Raw genomic sequence first — 24,700 nt, 5'->3', positions numbered from 1 at the left:
GATTTAACAGATTTTTAAAATTGCCTTTATTGGATTCAGAGCTCCATTCCCCAGTGATTTTGCATAAGAAAGGCTTCCTGCAGCTATTTTGGGGATTTAAGCCTTGTTAGAGCAGCAGGGAGTTTGCAGAGGTCAAGGTTAAAAACTACGATGTCTTTTTTGTTATGTCCAACGTGGCTTCCAAGTCTCAGCCGAGCAATATAACACAGACGGTTGTCAGCAAGTAACAGAATGTCAACAGCAAATAAAACAGCCAATAAAAGACTAAAAACAAAGCAGCAGTTGAGCAGGGCTGAACTTGGGGAAATAATTATGCTTTCACCCAGGGCCCAGACCTCAATATGGGTCATGAGGTGACCTCTATGGGGAGTCCGTTCATAACTGGCGCACCACCACCAGAAAGGTCATGTCTCTGATTGCCAACCGCCCCTTTCCTGAGAAATCAGAGACACACAGAACAGGGCTCCGATAGTTAGGGGAGTGAGTGATGAGTTTAAATAGGTCATATTATGTCCTGGTTTATCAGTGCTTCCCTGCCAAATGTATTGTCAGATGCAAAACCAGGTTTTCTACCATGTAATGTGTAAAATGACCCACGTTTTCCTGGAGATAATTGCCTTTGAAGAAGACTACTTGGCATTCATCTGTAACAGGGTTGTCCAACTGTGGCTCTCCAGATGTCCATGGACTACAATTCCCATGAGCCCCAAGGGTTCCCATGAACCCCAAGGGTTCGTATTCAGGGTTTGTCAACCTTCTTTGTTCCCTAAGATTATATTCTACCACTTCCTCCCTACCAACCTGCCTATTATTCAGCACAGGATTCCATTATGCTGGGAGATTGGCTTCCAAAACTGGTTCAGATTCATTGCAATAGACAGTTAAATGAATGGTGTCATGCAGAGCTCTGGAGGAGTAGCAGCCTTGGCTGGAAAGACAATGTTATTTTTGGTGGATGCAACAGCTGGTTTAAATGAGAGTGCCTTTGTCTTGTCTAAGAGCATTTGCTTTTAGTATTCTCTCTAAGCCTCCTGTTGACCCATCTGCCGTTGGTCTTCCTCTTGTCCTATTACATAATTGAAGTCAAGACAGTATTCATGGGACTTCCCAGAGGCATTAACCAGATCCAGACTTACAAGACTGCGCCATTATGCCCCTTCCAACCATATCCAGAGATTAACTGGCCCACCCATCCTCAGACCATGTCGCTGGTAGCTGGTTATGATAAGGTGACCAGATCTTAACATTGGTAAAGCGGGACACCATAGACCGGGGGGTTCTTGATTAAAAATTTGGTCTATATGGAGCAACAAAAAGTTTCCTAGAACGCATAGAACGCAAAAATAGTATTTTAATATATATTTTTTAATTTCAACGTAAGTACAATTTGCCAGGTACCCCCAGGTGTCCCTCCAAAAGTGGGACAATCTGGTCACCTTATGACCATCTGGGATGTGAAGTGGAAAGTCTTCCTATTTCTGCTAGTGATCTTGTTAACGGCAGTTACCACAACCAGGAGTTGGTCCCACATGAGTGCTTAATCTGGGTAAACCTTATTCTCTGGCATTCAGATTAACCGAACTCCGTTGCTTCCTGATAAATACACCACGGCAGACGCGTGGGAACTTGGAACCAGTCACCATAAATGAGGTCTCCCTTGGAAACCTGCAAGGCTTAACTTGGTACATCTTTTCTATGTGTCAAGGGCAGACAGACAGACAGACTAACAACGATACTTCTGGATTAATATAACGCTTTATTGCTAGCAGATCAAGACACCTCAACGTTCATAGTCGATTCTGATCAATACACAGACAGCAAGCACTTTTACTGATTCTCTTTCCCACCCAAAGCTGTGCATTTCCCCAGAGAGCAAAAGCCCCCCCTCCCACAGGTGCCAGCCTGGTCTCCCTTCCAAGCGATAACCGGGCCGTCTTGGCCTTGGGTGTTAGACAGTTCCTCTCCTCCCGATAACACAGCCTAGCGAAAAATATTTGCAAACCTGAATCACAGCACAAAGCAGACAGTTCCGGGTTAGGCAGAGACTCTTAAAATAACACACATTGATTCAAGATGGAGTCACTCAGGTCAAATACAAATCATGGCAGAGATCAGGGCGGCTGATCCTGACACCATGTTGGTTAGTTAATGAAGGGGTGGCCTGTTGAACAGTTACAGGGTGCTTCCACACACATTGGATAATGCATTTTCAAGGCACTTTAGGGATCCTTTGCAGATGAACTTTCCTGTTTCACACAGGAAAATTCACGGGCAAAATCCCTAAAGTGCCTTGAAAGTGCATTGTTGGACATTTGTGAAAGAGCCACATGTTTAGTCTTGTTTCTAATACTGACCTGTCTGTTATTTTTCTTTCGTTTTCTCCTGTGTTTTGTCAAACACTCTCGGCCTTAATGCCTGGAAGGGAAATGTGGAAGATTATAAGAAAGAGCATCTCAAAATATAGAAGCTTACTACAGGGGGGGGGGTCCTTGTATTTTCAGTCAGTCAGTCAGTAACCTTTTATTGGCATAAAATATGTATAAAACATATAGAAACAGGGCTTAACATTTCAACAAAATAATAAAATAGGCCATGGGGTTACATAACGGAACAGATCTTAAAATCAGGGCTAGTCAACCTGTGGTCCTCCAGATGCCCATGGACTACAATTCCCATGAGCCCCTGCCAGCAAACGCTGGCAGGGGCTCATGGGAATTGTAGTCCATGGACATCTGGAGGACCACAGGTTGACTACCCCTATTAAAATGATTAGATAAAGTATAAAAGAAAATACAAAATAGGCAGCCTATTATAAAAGCATCTTAGTTAAGACTCTGGCGACTATAATGGTTACCTCTGGGTCTTTGTCAGAGAGCAGAAATTGCAAGACTTACTTACAGAAGGCTTGTTTCCCAGCAAAGCAACAAAACTGCCATCCCGGCATTGCTCATATAAGGGGCAATCTAACAAAAACGTGTGCGATAGAGTCAGGGCAGCCAGAACCACACGGACAGAGTCTCGCATGGTATGGGATACGGTTAAACCTTCCCTCTAAGACCTTGGAGGGGAAAGCATTAATTCGTGCAAGGAGAAAAGCTCTTCTCAGGGGTGGGACATCAAGGAGATGTAAGAGTGTAGGCATAAGATTTCTCTGCATAGTGATGCTAAAGAACGCTGGAGAGCAGACTCGAGGCTGGGTAGGGTATTTTATTTATTTGTTAGATTTCTAAACTGCCTTCCCAGTGAACTGGCTCTGGTTGGCAAACAAAGTAAGGAAGCAGAAGAGCAGATGTTTGCACGGTACAGGAGAACACTTGAGGACATTTCTCAGACTCTCGGTTTAAGAATGCGACATAAATAGAACGACCACAGTCCCAGAGAGATTCAGTTGCTTTTAAGGGCCAGACAAAATGATTTGGAGAATTTCCATTGGTCCTAAAAAGCTAAATTAATGCAGATTTTCTGCGAAGGGCCAAAAACTTTTGTTGTGTAAAAGTCAAAATAGATGAGTTGGGAGTCTCAGCTGCTTCCCCTCTCTCCTAGCTAATAATCCATAAGAGCCAGGCAGCTAGCTTCCTATGGACACAGGAAGGTACACTAGGTACACTAGCCTGACGCTAGATTCAGGTGGGTAGCCGTGTTGGTCTGGCACCTTTAAGACCAACAAAGATTTATTCAAGGTGTGAGCTTTCGAGTGCACTCGAAAGCTCACACCTTGAATAAATCTTTGTTGGTCTTAAAGGTGCCACTGGACTCCGATTTTGTTTTGTTAGCCTGAGACTAGTTATGCTTAAAGGTAAAGGTATCCCCTGTGCAAGCACCGAGTCATGTCTGACCCTTGGGGTGACGCCCTCTAGCGAATTCATGGCAGACTCAATACGGGGTGGTTTGCCAGTGCCTTCCCCAGTCATTACCGTTTACCCCCCAGCAAGCAGCTGGGTACCTATTTGACCGATCTCGGAAGGATGGAAGGCTGAGTCAACCTTGAGCCGGCTGCTGGGATCGAACTCCCAGCCTCATGATCAGAGCTTGACTGGTAATTTGTCCTGGTTCTATAAGCAAACTGGCCACTGGTGAAGGTTTTTCAGAATTGTCAAAACATATTCTCACTGAATTTTTCTCAGCCAGCAGCTTTATAACTGCTCCGCCCCTCCACTTCCTGCATGGGGGATTTCCTGGTAATCCTCTATCTCCACCAATTTGAGTGCCATGATGGAAGACCAGTGGGGCAGTAATGAAGCAGCTAAATGCCACCTCCATGGGTATAGGCCAGTGCATCTTTTTTTTTTAAGATGTGGATCTAGGGGGACACACACCACAGGAAAAATATTCACTCCTGTGCCCTGCTTATGACCTTCCTGGGGGCATCTGGGTGGGCTCTGCTGGAAAGAGGATGCAAAGAGGAGATGGTCCTGTGCTGTGAGCCAGACCAGCGTCATTTGGCATCATTTGGGGACGGGAGATCCTGGCTCAAGTGTCTGCTCGCCAGGAGAGGTGAGATTTTGATCCAGCACTTTAATAGTCCTCACGAGAGGAACGGGTCGGAAAACTCTAAATCTGCCACATTATCTCAGAGGGCGTAGAAAAATGTTTAATATTGAACTTCTAAGGCTTTGATTCCCCCCCCACACACACCCCCGGCTGCAACAGAATTGAACTGTGTCCCATTTATAGCTGAGGGATGCGGGGGACTTGGCTTTCCCTTTTCCAAACTACCACATCGGCACATGATACCTGTTTTTATGAGTTTTCTGGCACATTTAATAATTAGAATGGCATTTTTTTAAAAGAACGGTTTCCATAAAATGCTGGCTCATTGCCCTTGTTTCAAGGAAAATATTCTTGGAGTGCTAGAGACCCATGATTATTTTCCCCCTGTAAGGGGTAATCTTTCTGTGGAATCTTAGCTTTTATAGTTTTATAATTTATTTATTATTGAAACGTATCCTGCCTTTCCTCTTGGTTCAAGGCAGTTTGCAATAGTTGAAAGAAGATTGTGACATTTTAATAGACTAGACTTTCTCAACCAGGATTTCCTGAACCCCTGGGGTTTCTTGGCGGCCCTGGAAGGGTTTCCTGAATGGGTGGGAATTATTTTTAATATATTTTTTAAACTTGTAAAAAAATTATTGGGTGATATGACCATATATGGTCATGTTGACCCACTTCTCCTCCCAAAATGGCCTTGGAGGGTGGAAAGGGGCGGGGCCTTGGGTGGGCGTGTCCACAGCTCTGCTTCCCAACCATATTCCGCATGATCGCACCACTTCTGGGGTTTCTCAAAGCCTGACGAATGTTTCGGGGGTTTCTCAATGGTAAAAAAGTTGAGAAAGGCTGGCATAGACAGTCTCACGGGCTGGAAGAATCCAGTTGTACCAACCAAGGGTGGATGCTGAAAAGCTCTTGATGTATGTGGTCACTCACAACCTTATTCAAATAGGAAAATGCTGTATTTTCCTACTTCAGTATGGGTAACAGAATTGGGCATTGTTGAAGGTTTGGATTTATTGGTAAAGGGTCTCTATTAGGCTGTTCAGAGAAAATAGTAACCCTTCACATCAGGATTGTTGGGGGAAGCAAGGGAGGTCATTGCACATCAGCCTTATAGCATTAACTGGGTGGCACTTTTCGCTCTGGCTGCCAGGAAGATCCGAGTGAATGCATTTTTACAGGGGCTTCCACCTTGACGCACCAACTTATCCCTTTTATTGTAACTTAGTAGTCCATGTTTACAATTTTATGTGCACAATACTGGAGAAATGTTGTTTTATTTATTTATATATCTGCGCCATATGGTTTTAATTGTGTTTTGGAACGGCCTTTGGCTACGTACAATAAATGTTATTGTGTCGTATCGTATAGCATTAACTTTATAAGTGCCCTGGGCAATTCGACCATCAGTAGGGCATCAAATTGAGAGGAGGTCAAAGGGGGTCGTAGGGTTCCGCACTCTGGTGTGCTGGCAATCGTGGGAGGCCGAGGTGGCTCGCAACGCAGAGGGCTGTTGCTGGCGTCGGTGCGCCAGCCGGCACACACAAGCAGTGCGCCGGCTGGTGCGCCACCAGCATCAACACCCCTCCCCTTTGAACCGTAGCGCTGGCCGTCTTGGCCTTCCATGATCATCAGCGCATGCACAACCCTACGACTCTCTTTGGGTCGCCGAGGCCACCACCCCAGAACCAGGTAAACCAGCAGTGCTCTCAACCTTCCCCTTTGGGTCAACACCACCACTGCTGTGGTGGCAGCGGCCTCAGCAACCCCTCTGAAAGGGTCAATCAACCCCCCCGGGGGTCACGACCCCCGGGTTGAGAACCGCTGCTTAAAGTTTAGGCTGATCTTGCATTGAGCAGGGGGTTGAACTAGATGGCCTGTATGGCCCCTTCCAACTCTATGATTCTATGATTATAATCTAAGTAAATCAACCAATGGAGAGTGCTTTTTTTTTGCCCCAGTGGGAGAGGTAAACAAGTTGGCTACCACTTTCCTGCCTTGCTTGCAACTTCTTTCTACCAGTTCATTGACAATACTGATACAATAGTTGTTATCCAGGGAATGTACACAGTGTACCAAGGAGCCTAGTGTTATGGGGCCAAGTGGCCCCCATGCTGGCATTGTGTGGCTGACTAGAATACTAGATGTATCATTGGGGTCAGAAAGCAAGACCCCTGTATAAGGCCACCATTGGAACACCATGTCCAGTTCTGACAACACATGTCCAAGGCGAAAGGAAGTCAATCTGGAACAGGAGCAGAAAAGAACAGCAAAAATTCTTCTTACTGTAGAAGAATTTATCTTTATGAGCAGAGGTTGCAAGGTTTGTGGTGGAAAGCTGAGGCCTAGCTTTGCAGTTTATCTGTTTCCCCTGTACTCTGAAGAAACAAGTAGGATTTTTAAAGGCTTTCTAAGAATGAATCTACAAATAGTTTTCATACCAGATCAGTCTGTCTCAAATATGGCTTGCCTGCTCACACTGATGGTATCTTACCCTGCTCAGCATGACGCTGTATATATCACAGAGGTTCTCCAAGGTTGCTGCATCTTCTTTTGTAATGGTGTGGCCATGGGATGAAGGGCCATACAGTGGACAATTTCAGTGGAGATGCACTTGGAGACCATCTCATTTTTATCATTGTATTTGAGGAACTGTGCATACACATGAAAGCTCATACATAGAACAAAACTTTGTTGGTCTTAAACATGCCACTGGACTCTAAATTTGTTCATTTTTATCTTGCCCTTCGAGCAAGGCAGTTCACAGTTGAGAAAAGAGGAGGAGATACTTAATCCCTCAAAATTGGAATCAAGAAACCAAAAAGTGTTAAAGAAATATGAATGTGCAGCCTGCTATTATAAGTGCAATGCATAGAAAAATGAAAAAAAAAGATGAAATATATGAACACGGTAGTTAGTTTGGTGTAATGGTTAGGAGTGCGGACTTCTAATCTGGCAGGTTCGATTCTGCACTCCCCCACATGCAGCCAGCTGGGTGACCTTGGGCTCGCCACGGCACTGATAAAACTGTTCTGACCGAGCAGTGATATCAGGGCTCTCTCAGCCTCACCTCCCTCACAGGTTTACCTGGTTCTGGGGTGGTGGCCTCGGCGACCCAAAGGATGTCTGTTGTGGGGAGAGGAATGGGAAGGCGAATGTAAGCCGCTTTGAGCCTCCTTCGGGTAGAGAAAAGCGGCATATAAGAACCAACTCTTCTTCTTCTTAAATATGATCAAAATGGACACCGACGATAATTGAGCCATAGGATCACCAAGAGTCGGACACAACTGAATGGCTAACATCCTCATCATCTACATCTATCACTGCAGGCCATGGTTATACAGTTGGTGACTCTATGCATATAATACATGCAGTTCTTTTGCATTCAGGTCACCACCTTAGTTCAACTTTTGATTGTGTCCTTTGCTTACATAGCTGTTGGGTTCATAGAATCATAGAGTTGGAAGAGGCCATATAGGCCATCTAGTCCAACCCCCTGCTCAACGCAGGATCAGCCCAAAGCATCCTAAAGCATCCAAGAAAAGTGTGTATCCAACCTTTGCTTGAAGACTGCCAGTGAGGGGGAGCTCACCACCTCCTTAGGCAGCCTATTCCACTGCTGAATTACTCTGACTGTGAAAATTCTTTTCCCGATATCTAGCCTGTATGGTTGTACTTGTAGTTTAAACCCATTACTGTGTGTCCTTTCCTCTGCAGCCAATGGGAACAGCATCCTGCCCTCCTCCAAGTGACAACCTTTCAGATACTTAAAGAGGGCTTTCATGTCCCCTCTCAACCTCCTTTTCTCCAGGCTGAACATTCCCAAGTCCCTCAACCTATCTTCATAGGGCTTGGTTGCATGAAATTGGGTCTCAACTTATATAGATCGGGCAATACTTTCATGGGAATTTGGAGAGATTTTCTCTTAGCACACTGCTGTGTATACCAGAGTAGGACTGAGTCTGAAGGGGTTCCTAGTCTGCGCGGTTCCTTCAAATCAGTAATTGTGTTCCATGGTGGTAGTGGGGTGAGACTGCAAGTATTTGGATGCCTTTCTGGAATTCCTCAGTGAGAAAAGCAGTCATGGACAAACTTCCCAACTGTACGTTCTTTCAACAAATTATTGGATGTACTCTCAGTTCAAGTGGATCAGCCAGGCGGCCTGGAAGAGACATTCGTAAACTGTGTATTCAGGCCTCTAGAGGTTTATTCCCAGGTGGGGCTATTCAGGGTTCCTTAGCAAATAAATCTTTGAAGAAGGAGAGTTTGCAAAATACAGTCCTGTAGGAAGATTGTATCTAGGGGTGTTTATGGCTCATCTGATGTATTGCTCTGTTTTCCCCCCTTCACAGCCTAGCAGCTTTTCAACATAAGATCTGAATTATGTGCTTGGCCTCTTTCCAGATGACTCAACTGCCACAGCACTCCGTACAGAATTGCAGAGGCAACGGTGTCATTAAAAATAGCTTTGTTTTAGGACTCCTGAAAGCACACACAGTTTCATTTATTGAAATGGGGCACGTTTGCTGCTTGGTTGTTTTGGAGAAATGATATGATTGATTAGTCAGATGCAAAATGGCATGCAAATCCCATTTGTCCTTCTGAGTCAGGAACAAAACTGAAGACATCAAGCTGATTCAGCATTCAGCAGGGTCAGGGGAAATAGTCAAGGCCTTACAAAACGCTTTTAAGGATTCCTTTGCCCCAGTTTGGCTGTGGTTCATACCAGGAACATTCATAAATATCGCCCAGTCATTGCTACATTTCAGTCCTTTTTCGTTCTGTTGTGCTGCCCTCCACTAGAAAGCCACACTTCCGTTGTACTTTTATCAGGATGATCAATCATTTTGAGCAGTGAAGAATTCGGGCTGGTGTGAAAAAAAAATTAAATTATACTATGTAATGACTGGGGAAGGCACTGGCAAACCACCCTGTATTGAGTCGGCCATGAAAACACTGGAGGGCGTCACCCCAAGGGTCAGACACGACTCGGTGCTTGCACAGGGGATACCTTTACCTTTACCTTTTGTATAATATTAAAACTAACATTTGCAAGTTGTGTCTTGGTTCTTCTGGACAAGGTGGGTGTTTTGTTAATTTTAAAAACATCCCATTCTCTACACTTCAGGTTTTCTCAACCAGGGTTTCATGAAACACTGAGGTTTCTTGAGGGCCCTGGAAGGGTCTCCCAAATGGGTGGGAATTAATCATTTCAAATATTTTTTTTTTAATTTGCTAAACATGTATTGGGTGATTGAACCATATATGGTCACGTTGACCCGTTTCTCCCTCCCAAAATGGCCAATGATAGACCTGGAGGGAGTAGGAAGGGGAGGAGCCCCAGGTGGGCATGTCCACAGTAATGCTTCCTAACCACATTCTGCACAATTATGCAATTTCTGGGGTTTCTCGAAGCCTGAAGCATGTTTCAGGGGTTTCTCAGTTGTAAAAAAGTTGAGAAAGGCTGTTGTATTGAATCACAGAATCATAGAATCATAGAGTTGGAAGGGGCCATACAGGCCATCTAGTCCAACCCCCTGCTCATAGAATCATAGAATCATAGAATCATAGAATCATAGAATCATAGAATCATAGAATCATAGAGTTGGAAGGGGCCATTCAGGCCATCTAGTCCAACCCCCTGCTCATAGAATCATACAATCACAGAATCAAAGATTTGGAAGGGGCCATACAGGCCATCTAGTCCAACCCCCTGCTCATAGAATCATAGAATCATAGAATCCCAGAATCATAGAATCATAGAGTTGGAAGGGGCCATACAGGCCATCTAGTCCAACCCCCTGCTCATAGAATCATAGAATCATAGAGTTGGAAGGGGCCATACAGGCCATCTAGTCCAACCCCCTGCTCATAGAATCATAGAATCATAGAATCATAGAATCATAGAATCATAGAATCATAGAATCATAGAGTTGAAGGGGCCATACAGGCCATCTAGTCCAACCCCCTGCTCAACGCAGGATCAGCCCAAAGATCAGATACTGAAATGTATCCCTCCAGGTTTGTGGATAATGGGTTCTTCTCTTCCCCTTCTGTGCTACCATATTATTTTTCATGTTGGGGCCAATCGACTTGGGAACTCCATCATGAGCTTGTTTCTTTATCCGCCACTTTTTAAATGGCTTTATGCTAACAAGATGTCAGATTTAAAAATTTGCTAGAACAACTAAACTCTCACAGTTTTGCTGATTAATGCATGACAAAAAAAGGCAAAAGGAACAAAAAAAAAACCCCTAGTGGTTCTTCAAGCTTTGACATCTATTTAAAATGTTATCAACTCCATAACTCCCCTATGCTCAAGGTGGTTTATATGAAGCCTACAAATACAGTCATAAAATGATAATTTGTAAATAAACTCTACTGTTGTGAAATGAGCCTCTTGTGGCGCAGGGTGGTAAGGCAGCTGATGTGCTGTCTGAAGCTCTGCCCATGAGGCTGGGAGTTCGATCCCAGCAGCCGGCTCAAGGTGGACTCAGCCTTCCATCCTTCCGAGGTTGGTAAAATGAGTACCCAGCTTGCTGGGGGGTAAACGGTAATGACTGGGGAAGGCACTGGCAAACCACCCCGTATTGAGTCTGCCATGAAAACGCTAGAGGGCGTCACCCCAAGGGTCAGACATGACCCGGTGCTTGCACAGGGGATACCTTTACCTTTACCTTACTGTTGTAAAAGATTAAAAACCTTCAAAGTAATGTTAAACAGCAGGTAAGAAGCATCCTAAAACCAGCAGGGGATCCTTTGGCCTTTTAAAAAGAACCTTAATAACAGCACGCCAACATAAACTCTAAAATCCAGCAGTGGATATATGCCCATATATGTACAAAAAAAACCTTTCTTAAAAATGCCTGGGGAAAAGAACATATGTTAACTAGACAATGAGGGTGGTTTTTAAAATGTGATTTTATTATGCATGTTTTTAATTTGTTAGCTGCCTTGGTGGGCCTTGATGGAGGTAGAAAAGTGATGTATAAATTTTGTACAATAAACTTGTTTTTGAAGATTGTAGGGATGTTAGTAACAAATGCCTGCGTAAGATAACTCTCTGGTCAGCCTGACTCTAGTTAGAGCCACATCATATAATATTAGTCACTTGTTCAACATTTTTATTTAATTGTTTAATCATGTCCTCTTGTTTTTCTAGATCTCTGCTTTTGAGTCATTCCTCCCTCTCTGATTTTTTCCCACTTTTACACATGACCAAAAATAATTTGGGGGTCTTGCAAAGATTCTTTTGGTCCTTTTCCTGTTTCCTGTTTGTCTCTGCTATGTAGCCCGTGGCAAATTTTTCTTGTCCTCTTTAGTTAAATCTTGTGCAATCCAAACTACTAGCTGGCTGATATTTTTTTAAAAATTCAAACGGAGGAAAAAGAGGAGAAGTCTGTGTTGGTGGAAGCTCAATCTTCTGGTGTAGCACAAGGTTTGGCTAAGGCCCATTATGCACGGCCGCCGAAACGGCGATTTCGGGTCACATGGAAAACGCGGAGGGGGAAGACGCGACGCATACCGGTTATACACGGGGTGGGGCGCGACGGCGGCAAAACCCAGAGTAACCGATTATGCACGCGCCGATCCGGGCGCCGCTTCTGGTTGCGCCCCGCTCACCCGGAAGCTGCGCTTTCTTCCGCATTTCACTGACGTGGCTTTTTCGGCGGCATGCACCGAAGCTGCAGCCGGTTGCAGCCGGCTCCGTGCGTTATCCGTGATTTTAGTCGCCGCCATTCCACCCCGAATGTGCGCTAAAACCCCCGTGCATAATGGGTCTAAGAAAGAACATCTGAGATCAGACTCTTCCGTTAAGTGAATCCATGAAGTGGGGATTTACTCTGATCTGGAAAGATGGTTGGAGATTCTTAGCCCTTTACTCCCATGCTGTTTTCCTGATCTACCCCCCTCCCTACTTTGGGGAGAAAGTACAGGTGTTTGTGGAGCAAATAGGCGTTTGATTGAAGAGTAGCCATTTTAGTACTGGAAAAGCAGGAAGGAGAAGAATTGAATACCATCTATCAAATTAGCAATGCCCACCCCCCACCCCCCATTGCATTTGGTGCCCTGAGCTGTGTAGCTCTTGGAAGAACATTAGATGGGAGCAGCCTGAGTCACTGCAGTACTCAGTGTGCTTTTGGCGAATCGGGGGGGGGGGGGTTTTGCCATCTTCTGGACTTGAAATTGGGGCTACTGTGGGTGGGCAAGTAGTTGTGAGTTTCCTGCATTGTGCAGGGAGATGACTAGATGACCCTGGAGGTTCCTTCCAACTCTTCAGGTTCCATGATTCTATACTCTAATCTGAACCTCCAAAATATGTGGAATATCTCTGATTGATATTTTTTTTTGCTATTTTTCAGCGATCTCAAATGGCCGCCTGAAAAATCCCCAAAACATTCAGGATTTTTGAGACCACTGGATAGCTACAGTTGGAGTGTATTCAAAGGGTTCTCAGTCCCTTTAAATGAAGTTAGAGTTCACTCATTCTGTTCCGACTTGCAAAAGGCATTTAAATTTTAAAGGGACCACGCTGCCATTTTTGGAGGGTTGTTGGGGTTTTTATTGGGATTCTATTAACTTATCGATGTTTTTATTGTAAACCACCATGAGTCCTTGGAGGAGTGGTGGGGTATAAATCCCACCATATAAATAAATAAATTCTTCTCTGATGTGGATCTGGATGCCCAAATTTAGGTGCCAGGAGGGTTGACATTATACAAATTGAAGAGAATTAGTTATTCTTTAGTTAGTTACAGCTCTAGGAGTACCAAACAGGCAAGAAGCACCTGATACAGATGTTCTCTGTCTTCAGAAGAGAAGGATCCTTCTTAGTGAGTAACCAGTGGTTGTTCTGCATTTAAACACTTGCACATGTACACATGCCAGCAGCTATTAATATGCTGGAGCCAGGAAAATGCATACTATTGTGGCTCAGTGTTATATGTCAGTGTTAAACACACAGCAGCTATGTTTAAATGTTAGCCTAATTTTTAAAGTAAAATATGCTTAGTTTATTTGTGTTCCTTTTGTAATCACAGCCTTTCAAGGAGCCCAGGGCAGTATATCTGGTCCCTTCCACACAATAGCTCTGGCAGGTAGATGAAGCTGACAGGGAGTGACTAGCTCAATGAAGTTTGTAACAGTCGGGATTTCAATCTAAGTCACCCTGGTCCAGTGGCTTTTGATTGATTTTAATTCCAAATAATGTCAAAAGGAATTTCTAGGATAATACATTAAACTTAAAGTGAAGCAATATTTTGTTTTTCTTTGCGAGTCTTCTGATCAGTAATATCCCCCACAGCGTTCCTCTAAAACGTGCTTTCTCGCCTTTTTTTACCATTGAGATCCCCCTGAAACATTCTTGAGGCTTTGAGAAACCCCAGAAGTGGTGTGATCGTGCAGAATGTGGTTGGGAAGCAGAGCTGTGGACACGCCCACCTGTGACCACTCCCCTTCCCACCCCCTTTAGGCCATTTTGGGAGGGGGTGGGTTGGTTGACATGACCATAGATGGTTGTATCACCTGATAAATGTTTAACAAATTTAAAAAGCATATATAAAAATTAATTAACTCCCACCCATTTGGGAAACCCTTCCAGGGCATCAAGAAACCCCAGGGTTTCAAGAAACTCTGGTTGGGAAAGACTGCTCTAAAAAGTAGGCCTCTTATGTGATGCAGGACCAGGGAACAGCCAGACAAGGGTTAGGGGAGACAGCAAAAGGTCCTAAGAGGAATTCACAAAGGGATGGAAATTGTTAACTGAATTTGCATAGCTTTTTTTTTTTTGTACTCCACTTTTCACTGCACCTTGGAGGGACCACATCCAGTCCATGCAATAATTACCAGTTGAATCCCAGATCAAGCTTAAGGTCTTGGTAATTACCTTTAAGGTCATATGCAGTATGTGCCCAGTTTACCTGAGAAATTGCCTCTCTGTCTATGCCCCCCCCCCAAAGAGCAATATGCTTGGACAATGCCAACTGGCTTGTGACCTCTGGCCCCAAGGAAGCACATTTGGCCTTGACCAGGACCAGGTCATGCTCTGCCCTGACCCCCACCTGGTCGAATGAGCTCCCAGAAGAGATCCAGGCCCTGTCCGAGCTACCACAGTTCTGCAGGGCCTGCAGAATGAAGCTCTTCTGACACACATGGTCAAAGTCAGCGACAACATCTGTTGGGCTCCCAGAACTCCCCTCCCATTCAGATATGCCCACTCTTTGGAGTTGTGGTCATAATGTCACCTGAACAAATTTTCTGTGGTTGTTATGTTATGGTTATTGTTGATGATGCCCCATTGCTGATGGTATAGTTATCAAACTTATATTGTAGTCTGTTCCACAACTCATGTTCTGTCTAAAGTGCACCGAACTGCAAGGGAGAGCAATATATAAATGCAAACAGTACCCGAAGGAGTCTCAAAACAGCTTACAATCTCCTACCTTCCCTCTCTCCATAACAGACACCCTGTGATGTAGGTGGGGCTGAGAGAGTTCTGAGAGACTGTGACTGGTCCAAGGACGCCCAGCTGATTGCTTGTGGAAGAGCAGGGAATCAAACCCGATTCTCCGGATTAGAGTCGGCCACTCTTAACCACCACACCAAGTTGGCTGTCAACATCTGTCCTTGGACTTGCCTTCAAACATGTCCATGAGTCAGTTCAGAACCTCTTTTTGCTGGCTGGTCCGGTGGATAGGATCTCAGCTGACGGATAAGATCATTCTGCAACTAATGCCAGTGATCTGTGTGTCCAAGCAATAAAATGCCAAAAAAGTCAAATCCCAGTTTACAGAAGCTGGTATGCCGAGTTCTGCTGGCCCCCTTCCTCCAGCATTGGAACTGTTCACATGAAGGCTATCTGTAACTCTGATATTAAGAGTGAAAAATGTCTTGATTGGGGTGAGATTGTCACAACACAATAAGCTGTTGAGTTCTGTAAAACTCACTTGGCCTCGGTAATCAGTAGACAAAAAACCAAGACGGAAAATGGTAGGGTGACATCCAGGACAGGTGGGAAATGTTCCCAGCCTTTTTAGCACAGGCTTAAGGAGGTTTTACAGAATCTGGTAGATATTAAAAGGTGGTAAGTAATTGGTTCCAGTGTAGATTTGAAGGAACATGGGAGGATTGTGTCCTAGCTTATCTTAGAAAACACGAAAGTCAAAGGGAATGACTAAATTAAAATATGTATGCCAGCAGTGAAAAGAAGACCTGAGTTAGCTCTTGGATAGCGCTCCTGAATCTTTACAAAAGGGCATTCTGCAAACTGGAACTTGTGAAAATGCATGCAACCTTTTGCCATCTTGAGTTGCAATTTTGCCTAAATCAAAATTGTAAGCAAACACAGAGATCCTTCTTTGTGAGAATAAGTTCGAGGACCTGTCCTCTGCTTCAAGCACCCTTTGCGCTGCCCATTTCCTGCAAGACTTCCTTGGCCATGCTACTTCATGCTAGCTTCAAGTAAGTAACAGTCTGCAGCAGTCCAGAATTCATTTCCCTTTTTAGTTTTCACCTTGCATCTAGAAAATTCGGAGCCCCATCAACTTAATAGATCTGTTTCCTGTAAAGCACAGACGTTTTGGGTGACAACTCTCCATCCGTGGTATTTCACCACTTTCTAAGATCTTTTTGGGAAGCACTGCCATGTATAAAGAGGTCAGCAAACACCATTAGCATCCGACTATCAAACTGCCTCTTGTGTGTCACAAGAAAGAGCCTCTTGTGGCGCAGAGGGGTAAGGCAGCAGTCATGCAGTCTGAAAGCTCTGCCCATGAGGCTGGGAGTTCGATCCCAGCAGCCGGCTCAAGGTCGACTCAGCCTTCCATCCTTCCGAGGTCGGTAAAATGAGTACCCAGCTTGCTGGGGGGTAAACGGTCATGACTGGGGAAGGCACTGGCAAACCACCCCATATTGAGTCTGCCATGAAAACGCTGGAGGGCGTTACCCCAAGGGTCAGACAGGACCCAGTGCTTGCACAGGGGATACATTTACCTTTACCTTTACTTATCAAACTGCATAATGTAGGATTTCCCTTCTGCAAAACTGGCTTGGTGGTACCTCATGGACGCATTGCAACCTTATATCTAATTTTGAACCACAAGACTGTGGATCGAAACATCCACACAGTGAGTCAAATATGGAGATGTTTCTGCAAGTGGGATTCCTGTGTCAAAGTATCTACACGCTTTTGCTGGGACTACATGTTCCATTTTGTCTTTCTTTGCTGTCACTAGATTTTTTTAGCAGCTAAAATAGATTCAGAAAGGGTTCAGAAGGTGAGGGATGCAGGTCTGGTATCTGCTGCCTTTGTCATTCCATCAGGAGAGGTAGGTAGTACATCTGCGTGGTGTTTGGGCATGGGTTATCTACGTATCCTTGGAGCCCAAGCTGCTGTGTCTGGTGGCTTGACTCATTTCCACATGAGAAGTGATGGGAGGGGGTGTCATCTGGAGTTTTCGCGCCTAAAGTGGGAATGGAGGTGCTTGTGTAGCCATGCGTCAGTCTTAGCAAAATCTTTTATTTTTATTATTTTTCACAGTCAGAGTAGTTCAGCAGTGGAATAGGCTGCCTAAGGAGGTGGTGAGCTCCCCTTCACTGGCAGTCTTCAAGCAAAGGTTGGATACACACTTTTCTTGGATGCTTTAGGATGCTCTGGGCTGATCCTGCGTTGAGCAGGGAGTTAGACTATATGGCCTGTATGGCCCCTTCCAACTCTATGATTCTATGATTATTATTATTTAATTTATTACTTGCAACTCCTAAACAGACTTGTGGCATGTTACAAAATGTCCCCCCCCCATTAAACACCATTAAAATGGACAGAAAAGTAGCAATACAGTAAAGCCAATAGTCCACAACATGGCGGAAAACCCCCAACCCCTGCCCCTACCGCTAGAAGGAGGAGGAAAGAGAGACAAAATAATCAAAGTTGGAGCTTGACATCAGGGGGGTCCCATTGATCTTTACCCACTGCCCCAGCCTCAACCAGAGGCCCGGTGGAAGAGCTCCACTTTACAGGCCCTGCAGAATACTGGAAGATCTCGCAGGATCCAAAGCTCACCCGGGAGCTCATTCCACTAGGTTGGGGCCAGGACCGAAAAGGTCCTGGCCATGGTTGAGGCCAGACGTACTTCTTTATGGCCGGGAACAACCAGTAAATTCTCACCTGCAGAGCGTAAGGCCCTGCAGGGGGCATAGGGCAATAGGCAGTCCCTCTTTTTGCTTGTTTTTGCTTGAATTTTGCTGAATAAGAATTTCTTCAACAAAGTCTGCTTATTGGAAATACCTACTGGAACCTCACATCCGGCAGCTCTTGCACATATTTTCATTTAGGTAATAGGGTGGGGAAGAATTGAAGCAAGATGGTGCCATGGTCCATAGCCATGTCTTGCACTGCGTTCTCCGTTTTCTCTTAAGCCACACCCGTACAGAATCATAGAGTTGGAAGGCACATCCAAGCTCATCTAGCCCAACCCACTGCAGAATGCAGTAAATTCACAACTACCTGTCCACCCACAGTTAACCCAATTCCATACCCTGATGACACCCCCCTGTAAACCAGAATCCCAGGCCAGTCTGACTTGAAGAAATTTGCCTTCTGATCCATAAGTGGCAATTGGTATTTCCCTGGGCCTGCAAGAAAGGGCTAGAAGAGCCCATTCAGTATAGGGTTCAGTATAGGCTTGGGAGGAGAGGTATGAAGGATAGCTGGGAAATTATAATGGGAGCTCCCATTTTTCTTTTCCTTTCCTACCCCAGAGATTCAATGTGGTCTGAGGATTAGAGTGACACCTGTCTTCTCCAGATATATTGAAAGTTCTCCACCATTTCCACACTGGGAACTTCACTCCCTTGGCTCCCGTGTGGGAGCACAAATCCAGGGTGGGCCAAATGCTCCCCCATGTGGGAGCAGGAAGAGGCGGGGCAACCTGTCCTGACTTAAACTCCAGCCTGTAGCCTGGCATGAAAGCCTTCAGTGCGGAAACGGTGCAGGTCTTGGCTTAATAAACTGCACGAGTGAAGAAAAAAATGGTTTGAGATCACCCTCTTGCCCCTTGTCATACATAATCTTCTGAGTCACATCTAAAAGTAGGTTGCTGGGTTTATACGGGGATGTATCTGGGGGCAAGAACTGGGTTGTGTGTTAACCTCTAAGGCATCTTTAGGACATTCCAAAGGGGAGATGTAATGGTTGAAAATATGACTGTTGGTAGCACGCTCTGGTGAGGCATTCTGTGCCAGAAGATCAGATGGAGGCAATTATGAAGGTCGTAATTGTATAGAAGACAGAGGGGAAATTTTTTAAGCTGGTGATTTGTGTCTTTGTCAGTAAGAAGGCTGTTGCTTCTCTGCAGTTTAATTATTGAGCTTTTTATTGTCTTCCCACAAATGGCTAACCCAGTTTTTCAAAACAATTGTTATTTGATTTTTTTTCCCTGCCTCAGTATACTGGGGGGTGTACGGCTGTGGGTAGGAAGTTGTCCTGTTGTAGGATCGCCAGAGGAACTGGTTGGCCACTCTGTGAGACAGCTGGACTAGATGAACCACTGGTCTGATCCAGCAGGGGTTCTTCCTTCCTTCCTTCCTTCCTTCCTTCCTTCCTTCCTTCCTTCCTTCCTTCCTTCCTTCCTTCCTTCCTTCCTTCCTTCCTTCCTTCCTTCCTTCCTTCCATCCATCCACCCATCTGTCCATCCATCCATCTGTCCAACCATCCATCCAATTTATAGACAACCCATCTCTGCAAACAAGCCTGGGTCAGTTTACAACATATTAACATTCAGTTTAAAATACAATATTTTATTTTATTTATTTTATAAACCACCCTCCCGGACCGGCTCAGGGGGTTTACAACAATAATAACAATAACAAGAATAGGGAAGTAAACATTAATAAAACATTAAAAATTAAAGAACATCTCAATGCAACAGTGCAATCTCTTCCTGGTGTAGTTCATTGGCATATTCTCCGTGGGGGCGTTCCCTTGGGAGGCTTGGTTGATGTTTGAGTAAAACAATAAATACCCCATGCTCTGTTTTCCTGCATCTTCTCTATGTATTCAGTGGTGGAATTTTCTCATTCAAAGTGGTGCTAATTCTCAATGAATTGCAGTAGCAGGAGAAATGACTTCTATATATAATTCATGTAGCACAGTTTGGAAAGGCGGTCTCCTTACGGCTGATGGGCCTGACTCCCCCCACCCCACCCCAGTCACATTTGCCATTTGTTTGGAAGCAACGACAGTCTGACTCAAACAGAGCTGCCTGAAACTCAGTCCTGCCAAGATGGAGGTCCTGTGGCTGGGGAGGAAGGGCCTGGATCAGAAAGTGTGTCTCCCTTGCCTGGATGGGGTGCAGCTGGAGCTGTCACCATCCGCCAGGCATTTAGGGGTGACTTTTGATGCCTGTTTCTAGGGAGGCTGAGGTCATGAAGACAGCCAAGCTGAAATTCCACCCTTGGCATGACACTTGCATTTGTTAATCTGCCAGTTCTTTGAAGTATGAACCACGTCCCAGCTGCAAGGATGCGGCCTTTACCTACTTTTGTGGAACATGGGATGGGTCCCATACCGGGAGGTAGTATATAAAGAGCCACAGGTAGTATGCTAAATATTCACGTGTGGCTTCCTGAGCCATTGAGTATCAGTGGGTAGCAAACGCTGTCAGGGGCTCATGGGAATTGTAGTCCATGGACATCTGGAGGACCACAGGTTGACTACCCCTAGTCTAACCTCATCCATGGCTTCCCTGAAAGTTAATCAAAGGCTCCTCAGTGAGAAAGGTGAATGTTCCTGAAGGACAATTTGTCCACCACTACTGATCTTCTCTTCAAATTCTCAACTGGGGTCAGGGTGGTGGTGGTTATATTTATTGTAGGATACGCACATCCTAGGTTTGAGGGGAGGTCTAATGGTAGAGGAATCACACTGAAGCAAAGCAGGTTGGAGTTCAAGCATTTTGAGCAGGAGACCTTGGGAGAGCCCCGTCTTCCATTCCCCAGTGAAAGGAAAATGAGAGAGGAATGTGATAAACCTATTAAATGATTTCTCAGCGGACCGAGAGGAATTGTGGCCCTTCCCCCAATCCTGTCCAGCTTCTTGACTGAACTGACAGTGTACCTTAAGCCTGAGAATCTCCTGTTTGCATGTACAGGTTCCATAGCTGGCCTTTAAGGATCCCTTTCAGTACCACGAAAATACTTCCCAGAAGATGCCAAGTGTGAAATCACCATTCTAGTGACTGCATTGTGGAGTGTGGCCCTGCCCACTTTGACAGAGAGGTGAACTATCAGATGATACCTGCTAGACTGTGGTTCCAGAGCTAAAATCCGTGTACTTGGGGGTTGTGTCTTATTTGTCTCTTTGCTCTTCCCCCCTCCCCCTTTTTTTTTAAGGGAGGATTTTGGATTTGAAGACGGGGACAGTGAAGAAAGAGGGCCAGCAGTCCTCCATGAGAATGTGCATGGGATCGAGGCGTTCTTTCATTTGCCGGATGAGGTAATGAGCCTTTAACTGTGCGGGGCTTCATCTGTGGCTCTTTGTTACCCTGACAGGGGGAGGTATCTGTTACACCCTTTGTTTGTTTGTTTTGAATGTTGGCTTTAATGGCCAAACTGTGCAGCTATTTAAGGGCTCTTCCAAGCAGGTAGCTAATGGCCTCCAGTGGAAACTGGTGGTAGAATGTGGGGTCAAGTCACCGCCAGTTTATGGTAACCTTGTAGGGTTTTCAAGACGTGAACAGTGGTGGTTTGCCATTGGCTAATTGGACAGCAACTCTGGACTTCCTTGATGCTTTCCCATCCAAGTACTAACCAAGACTGACCCTGCCTAGCTCATGAGATCTGACAAGATTAAGCTAGCCTAAACCATCCAGGTCAAAGGCCAGTGGAAACTAGCAATGAAATAATAGGGAATTTATAAATTAACAACTGTAGCAGTATCCTTTAGATTCAGCTTGGTGGAGGGGGGTAAAAAAAAATAAAGAATAGATCCTGGTTGTCAAATTGGAACCCGTTTCATTACCGGAATGAAGCTTCATAGTCTCTTCATAGCCTCCGGGATTTTATAGTGAACCGTCTTTACTCCCTGCTCCCTTCACCCCGGCACTGAACTGGACGGCCTAACCTTATCAGATCTCAGAAGCTAAGCAGGGTTGATCCTGGTTAGCATTTGGATGGGAGACCACCAAGGGAGTTGAGGGTTGCTATGCAGAGGCAGGCAAGGGCCGACCACCTCTGAACGTCTCTTGCCTTGAAGACGCCATGACCATTTACGCACCGGGAACTTGACTGCCCCAGCTCTCATGCAGGAGTCCAAATTGGGGGCGGGTGAGGTGTACTGGGCCAAAGGCTCCCCCGTGTGGGTGCAGGAAGAGGTGGGGCAACCTGCCACGACGGAAACTCCAGCCTGCAGCCTGGCATGAAACCTCCAGTGCAGAAACGGTCCATGTAGGGTCTTGATATTGACTGCGCTCCCACCACCATCCTTCCCCCAGACGAAGAAGAAGAAGAAGAGTTGGTTCTTATATGCCGCTTTTCCCTACCCGAAGGAGGCTCAAAGTGGCTTCCAGTCGCCTTCCCTTTCCTCTCCCCACAACAGACACCCTGTGGGGTGGGTGAGGCTGAGAGAGCCCTGATATCACTGCTCGGTCAGAACAGTTTTATCAGTGCCGTGGCAAGCCCTAGGTCACCCAGCTGGTTGCATGTGGGGGAGTGCAGAATCGAACCTGTCATGCCAGATTAGAAGTCCGCACTCCTAACCACTACACCAAACTGGCTCTCAAACACTACAAAACCATATTATTGCAAAAATGGAGGGTCGTAAGCCATGAAGTAGCACGTATCTGTCATTTGGAAACCAGCAAACTAGTTTCTCAGTTGCACTTAACAGTCTAATTTTCTCCTATACGTTGGGACAGAAAAGCATACATCCAATCCAGCCTCTGGAATGTAAAAACTATTCTGTCACCATTGTGCTATGTGATTACTGAACTCAATAATTCTAGACCTAAATGGAATCAATGTGTGATTATATTGAGTTTCTCAACTAACCAATATTATTTAAAAACATGTAGCTAATTTTAGGCAGATGAGCAAATCTTAAGAGCATTTCTGTTATGCCGTTTTCAAACCTTGGAAGTATCTGACCAAATTTCATTTCTTTTTTCAATTAAAATGTAAGGTCATAATTAACCACAACTCCCAGACCGAAGGGATGTTAATACTTCTTAAAATCTCGGTCTCAAGAAATACTTGAGGTTCCTGTAAACATCTTTTAACAAGCAACAACCATGTTTCCAGTTTGAAATACCCCTCATATTAGCAGTATAACTGTCTAATATCTTTAACCACTCCTGCGGAGTGGATAAAATAAAGCAGTAAGGGCTAAAGGGGAGGAGATACGATGGGCTCTGTCCGTGATAAAAACTTGGAGCTTCGTGGCTCCTGATTGGGCCTTCTGAGTGTCACTTGAGGGGCAAGCTTTCGCACAGCTCCCCATTGGCTGTTTTGCCCGATCTCGCCTGACCCGGCCAGGGAGTCGCCGCTCAGAGGAAGAAGCCTTCCCCAGCGGTAAGTCCTCCGGCTGGCTTCCCCTTGCCCTCGGGAAAGTAGCAGGGATGCCACGTCAAAGACGCAGAGTCCCTTCTCCTTTCCCGCCCCGGGTCACTTACTCCGCGCCCCCATGGAGCCTTCTACTGGGCCCTGGGGCGAGACTGTCCCTGAGCCCGGCAGAAGGCTGTGACGACTGCCGCCGCCTCCGCCATGCAGCCTCGCCACGTCATCGATGCGCCGGGGCTGCCTCTGGGCCCGCCAGAAGGCTGTGGATCGCGTTCGCTCTTCTGGCAGGCCCAGAAACAGCCCCGACGCATTGATGACATGCCTAGTCTGTCCCAGGGCCCAGCAGAAGCTTCTGGCTGCCGCCGCATATTCCCCCGGACCTTTGACCGGGCGACAGACTGCCGCGGCACACACTGGAGGTGGCGATGCTATCGGGGGCCCTAGCAGAAGCCCGCGTGGGTAGCTGCCTTTTCAGGCCGCCCCGGCCTTTGGCTGAGCCATTCCAGACTGTTACATAAGAGGCAACCTTCAGGGTGTACACAAGGAGGTGCTGTGGCTAATTTAGGCTCCGTAATGGATGTCCCTTTTTTTTTTTTTTTTTTTTTGCAGTTTCTGGCTTTAAGTTCATCGATATAGGACTGAAAAACATAATGTTAATTGGCCTACTATTTTGCCCTGCATAAGGGGGTTGGAAAACACAAACTGAGGGCACATTCCCCAGATGGGCCAGAACACAAGAGCTCTACTGGAGTAGACCAGTGGTCCCTCTAGCTCAGCAGCCAGCCCGGGACAGAGAGGCAGTGATGCTGATTCCCAGCAGTGGCATTCAGAGATTTACTACCTTTGGGCATGAGCATACATGCTTTCTGTACCAATGGCAAAACGAACAATGCTGTCTTTTCACAGGATGGTGCATATTCCTTCCTTTCTTTTCACCTTCGGTCAAAACATCACGTATGTCTTTTGCCTGATGTAGCCCTGTTTTCCCTTATTGTTGTGGATCAGAAATCCACTCTGGCAAACTCTGCTAAGCTTATTTGATTTGGTCTGATTTTTAAAACGAAACTTTCAGACTTGCAAGTGGACAGTCTTCTGGAGGTAAACATCACCTCCGCAAGGTCAGGAAGGAACACTTTTACAAGTTTGTGGACAGCAAACGCTTTGTTTTTAATTCAGCTTATTACAAACAACTCATTTGGGGGTTATACGGTGAATAGTACAGAAATGGAGGATTAGCAAACAGTGTTATAGGTTTGTAACTTTGGCGGATTTTCCTCTTGCATAATAATTTTTTGTGCAGGAGTTTCAGTGTTCGTTTTGAGTTTCGCGTGGACACCGTTGAAATGGCCTTAACGCTTTTGTTCCTCTCAAGGGGTCGAGAAACAATACTGAATTTTTTGCTGCTTTGATTCCAGGTGTGGAAATGCCCCCTTAGATCATTTGCCTCTGAACCGAATAGCCACCATGAGGAAAAGATACAGGTGAGTGTCTTTCCTTTGTTAGGGGGTCAGGTTTGCAATGCACTAGGTTGCATTCTGTTTGGAACGTAATTTATTTATTTATTTTATTATATATTTATATACCGCCTTCCCCAGGGGCTCAGGGCGGTTTACATAATAACATAAGAACAATACATGGAACAGTCTATAAAACATTT

At 45.4% G+C, this 24,700-nt stretch overlaps 1 protein-coding gene across 5 annotated transcripts in view; it reads left to right on the top strand.

Moving 5' to 3' along the window:
- ARNT2 (aryl hydrocarbon receptor nuclear translocator 2) overlaps positions 1-24,700 on the top strand; it is a 138,601-nt gene that overhangs the window by 43,840 nt on the left and 70,061 nt on the right. For all 5 annotated transcript variants that reach the window (XM_077318052.1, XM_077318051.1, XM_077318049.1 and 2 more), the window contains 2 exons: positions 20,881-20,983; positions 24,459-24,524. In XM_077318052.1, coding sequence (XP_077174167.1) covers positions 20,881-20,983; positions 24,459-24,524 — 169 coding nt within the window. The remainder of the gene's footprint in view (positions 1-20,880; positions 20,984-24,458; positions 24,525-24,700) is intronic.

Source organism: Paroedura picta, chromosome 18, assembly GCF_049243985.1.
Source record: "Paroedura picta isolate Pp20150507F chromosome 18, Ppicta_v3.0, whole genome shotgun sequence".
NCBI classification, from domain to species: domain Eukaryota; kingdom Metazoa; phylum Chordata; class Lepidosauria; order Squamata; family Gekkonidae; genus Paroedura; species Paroedura picta.
The sequence above is the reverse complement of the archived record's forward strand: the minus strand, read 5'-3'. Positions and strand labels throughout refer to the sequence as shown.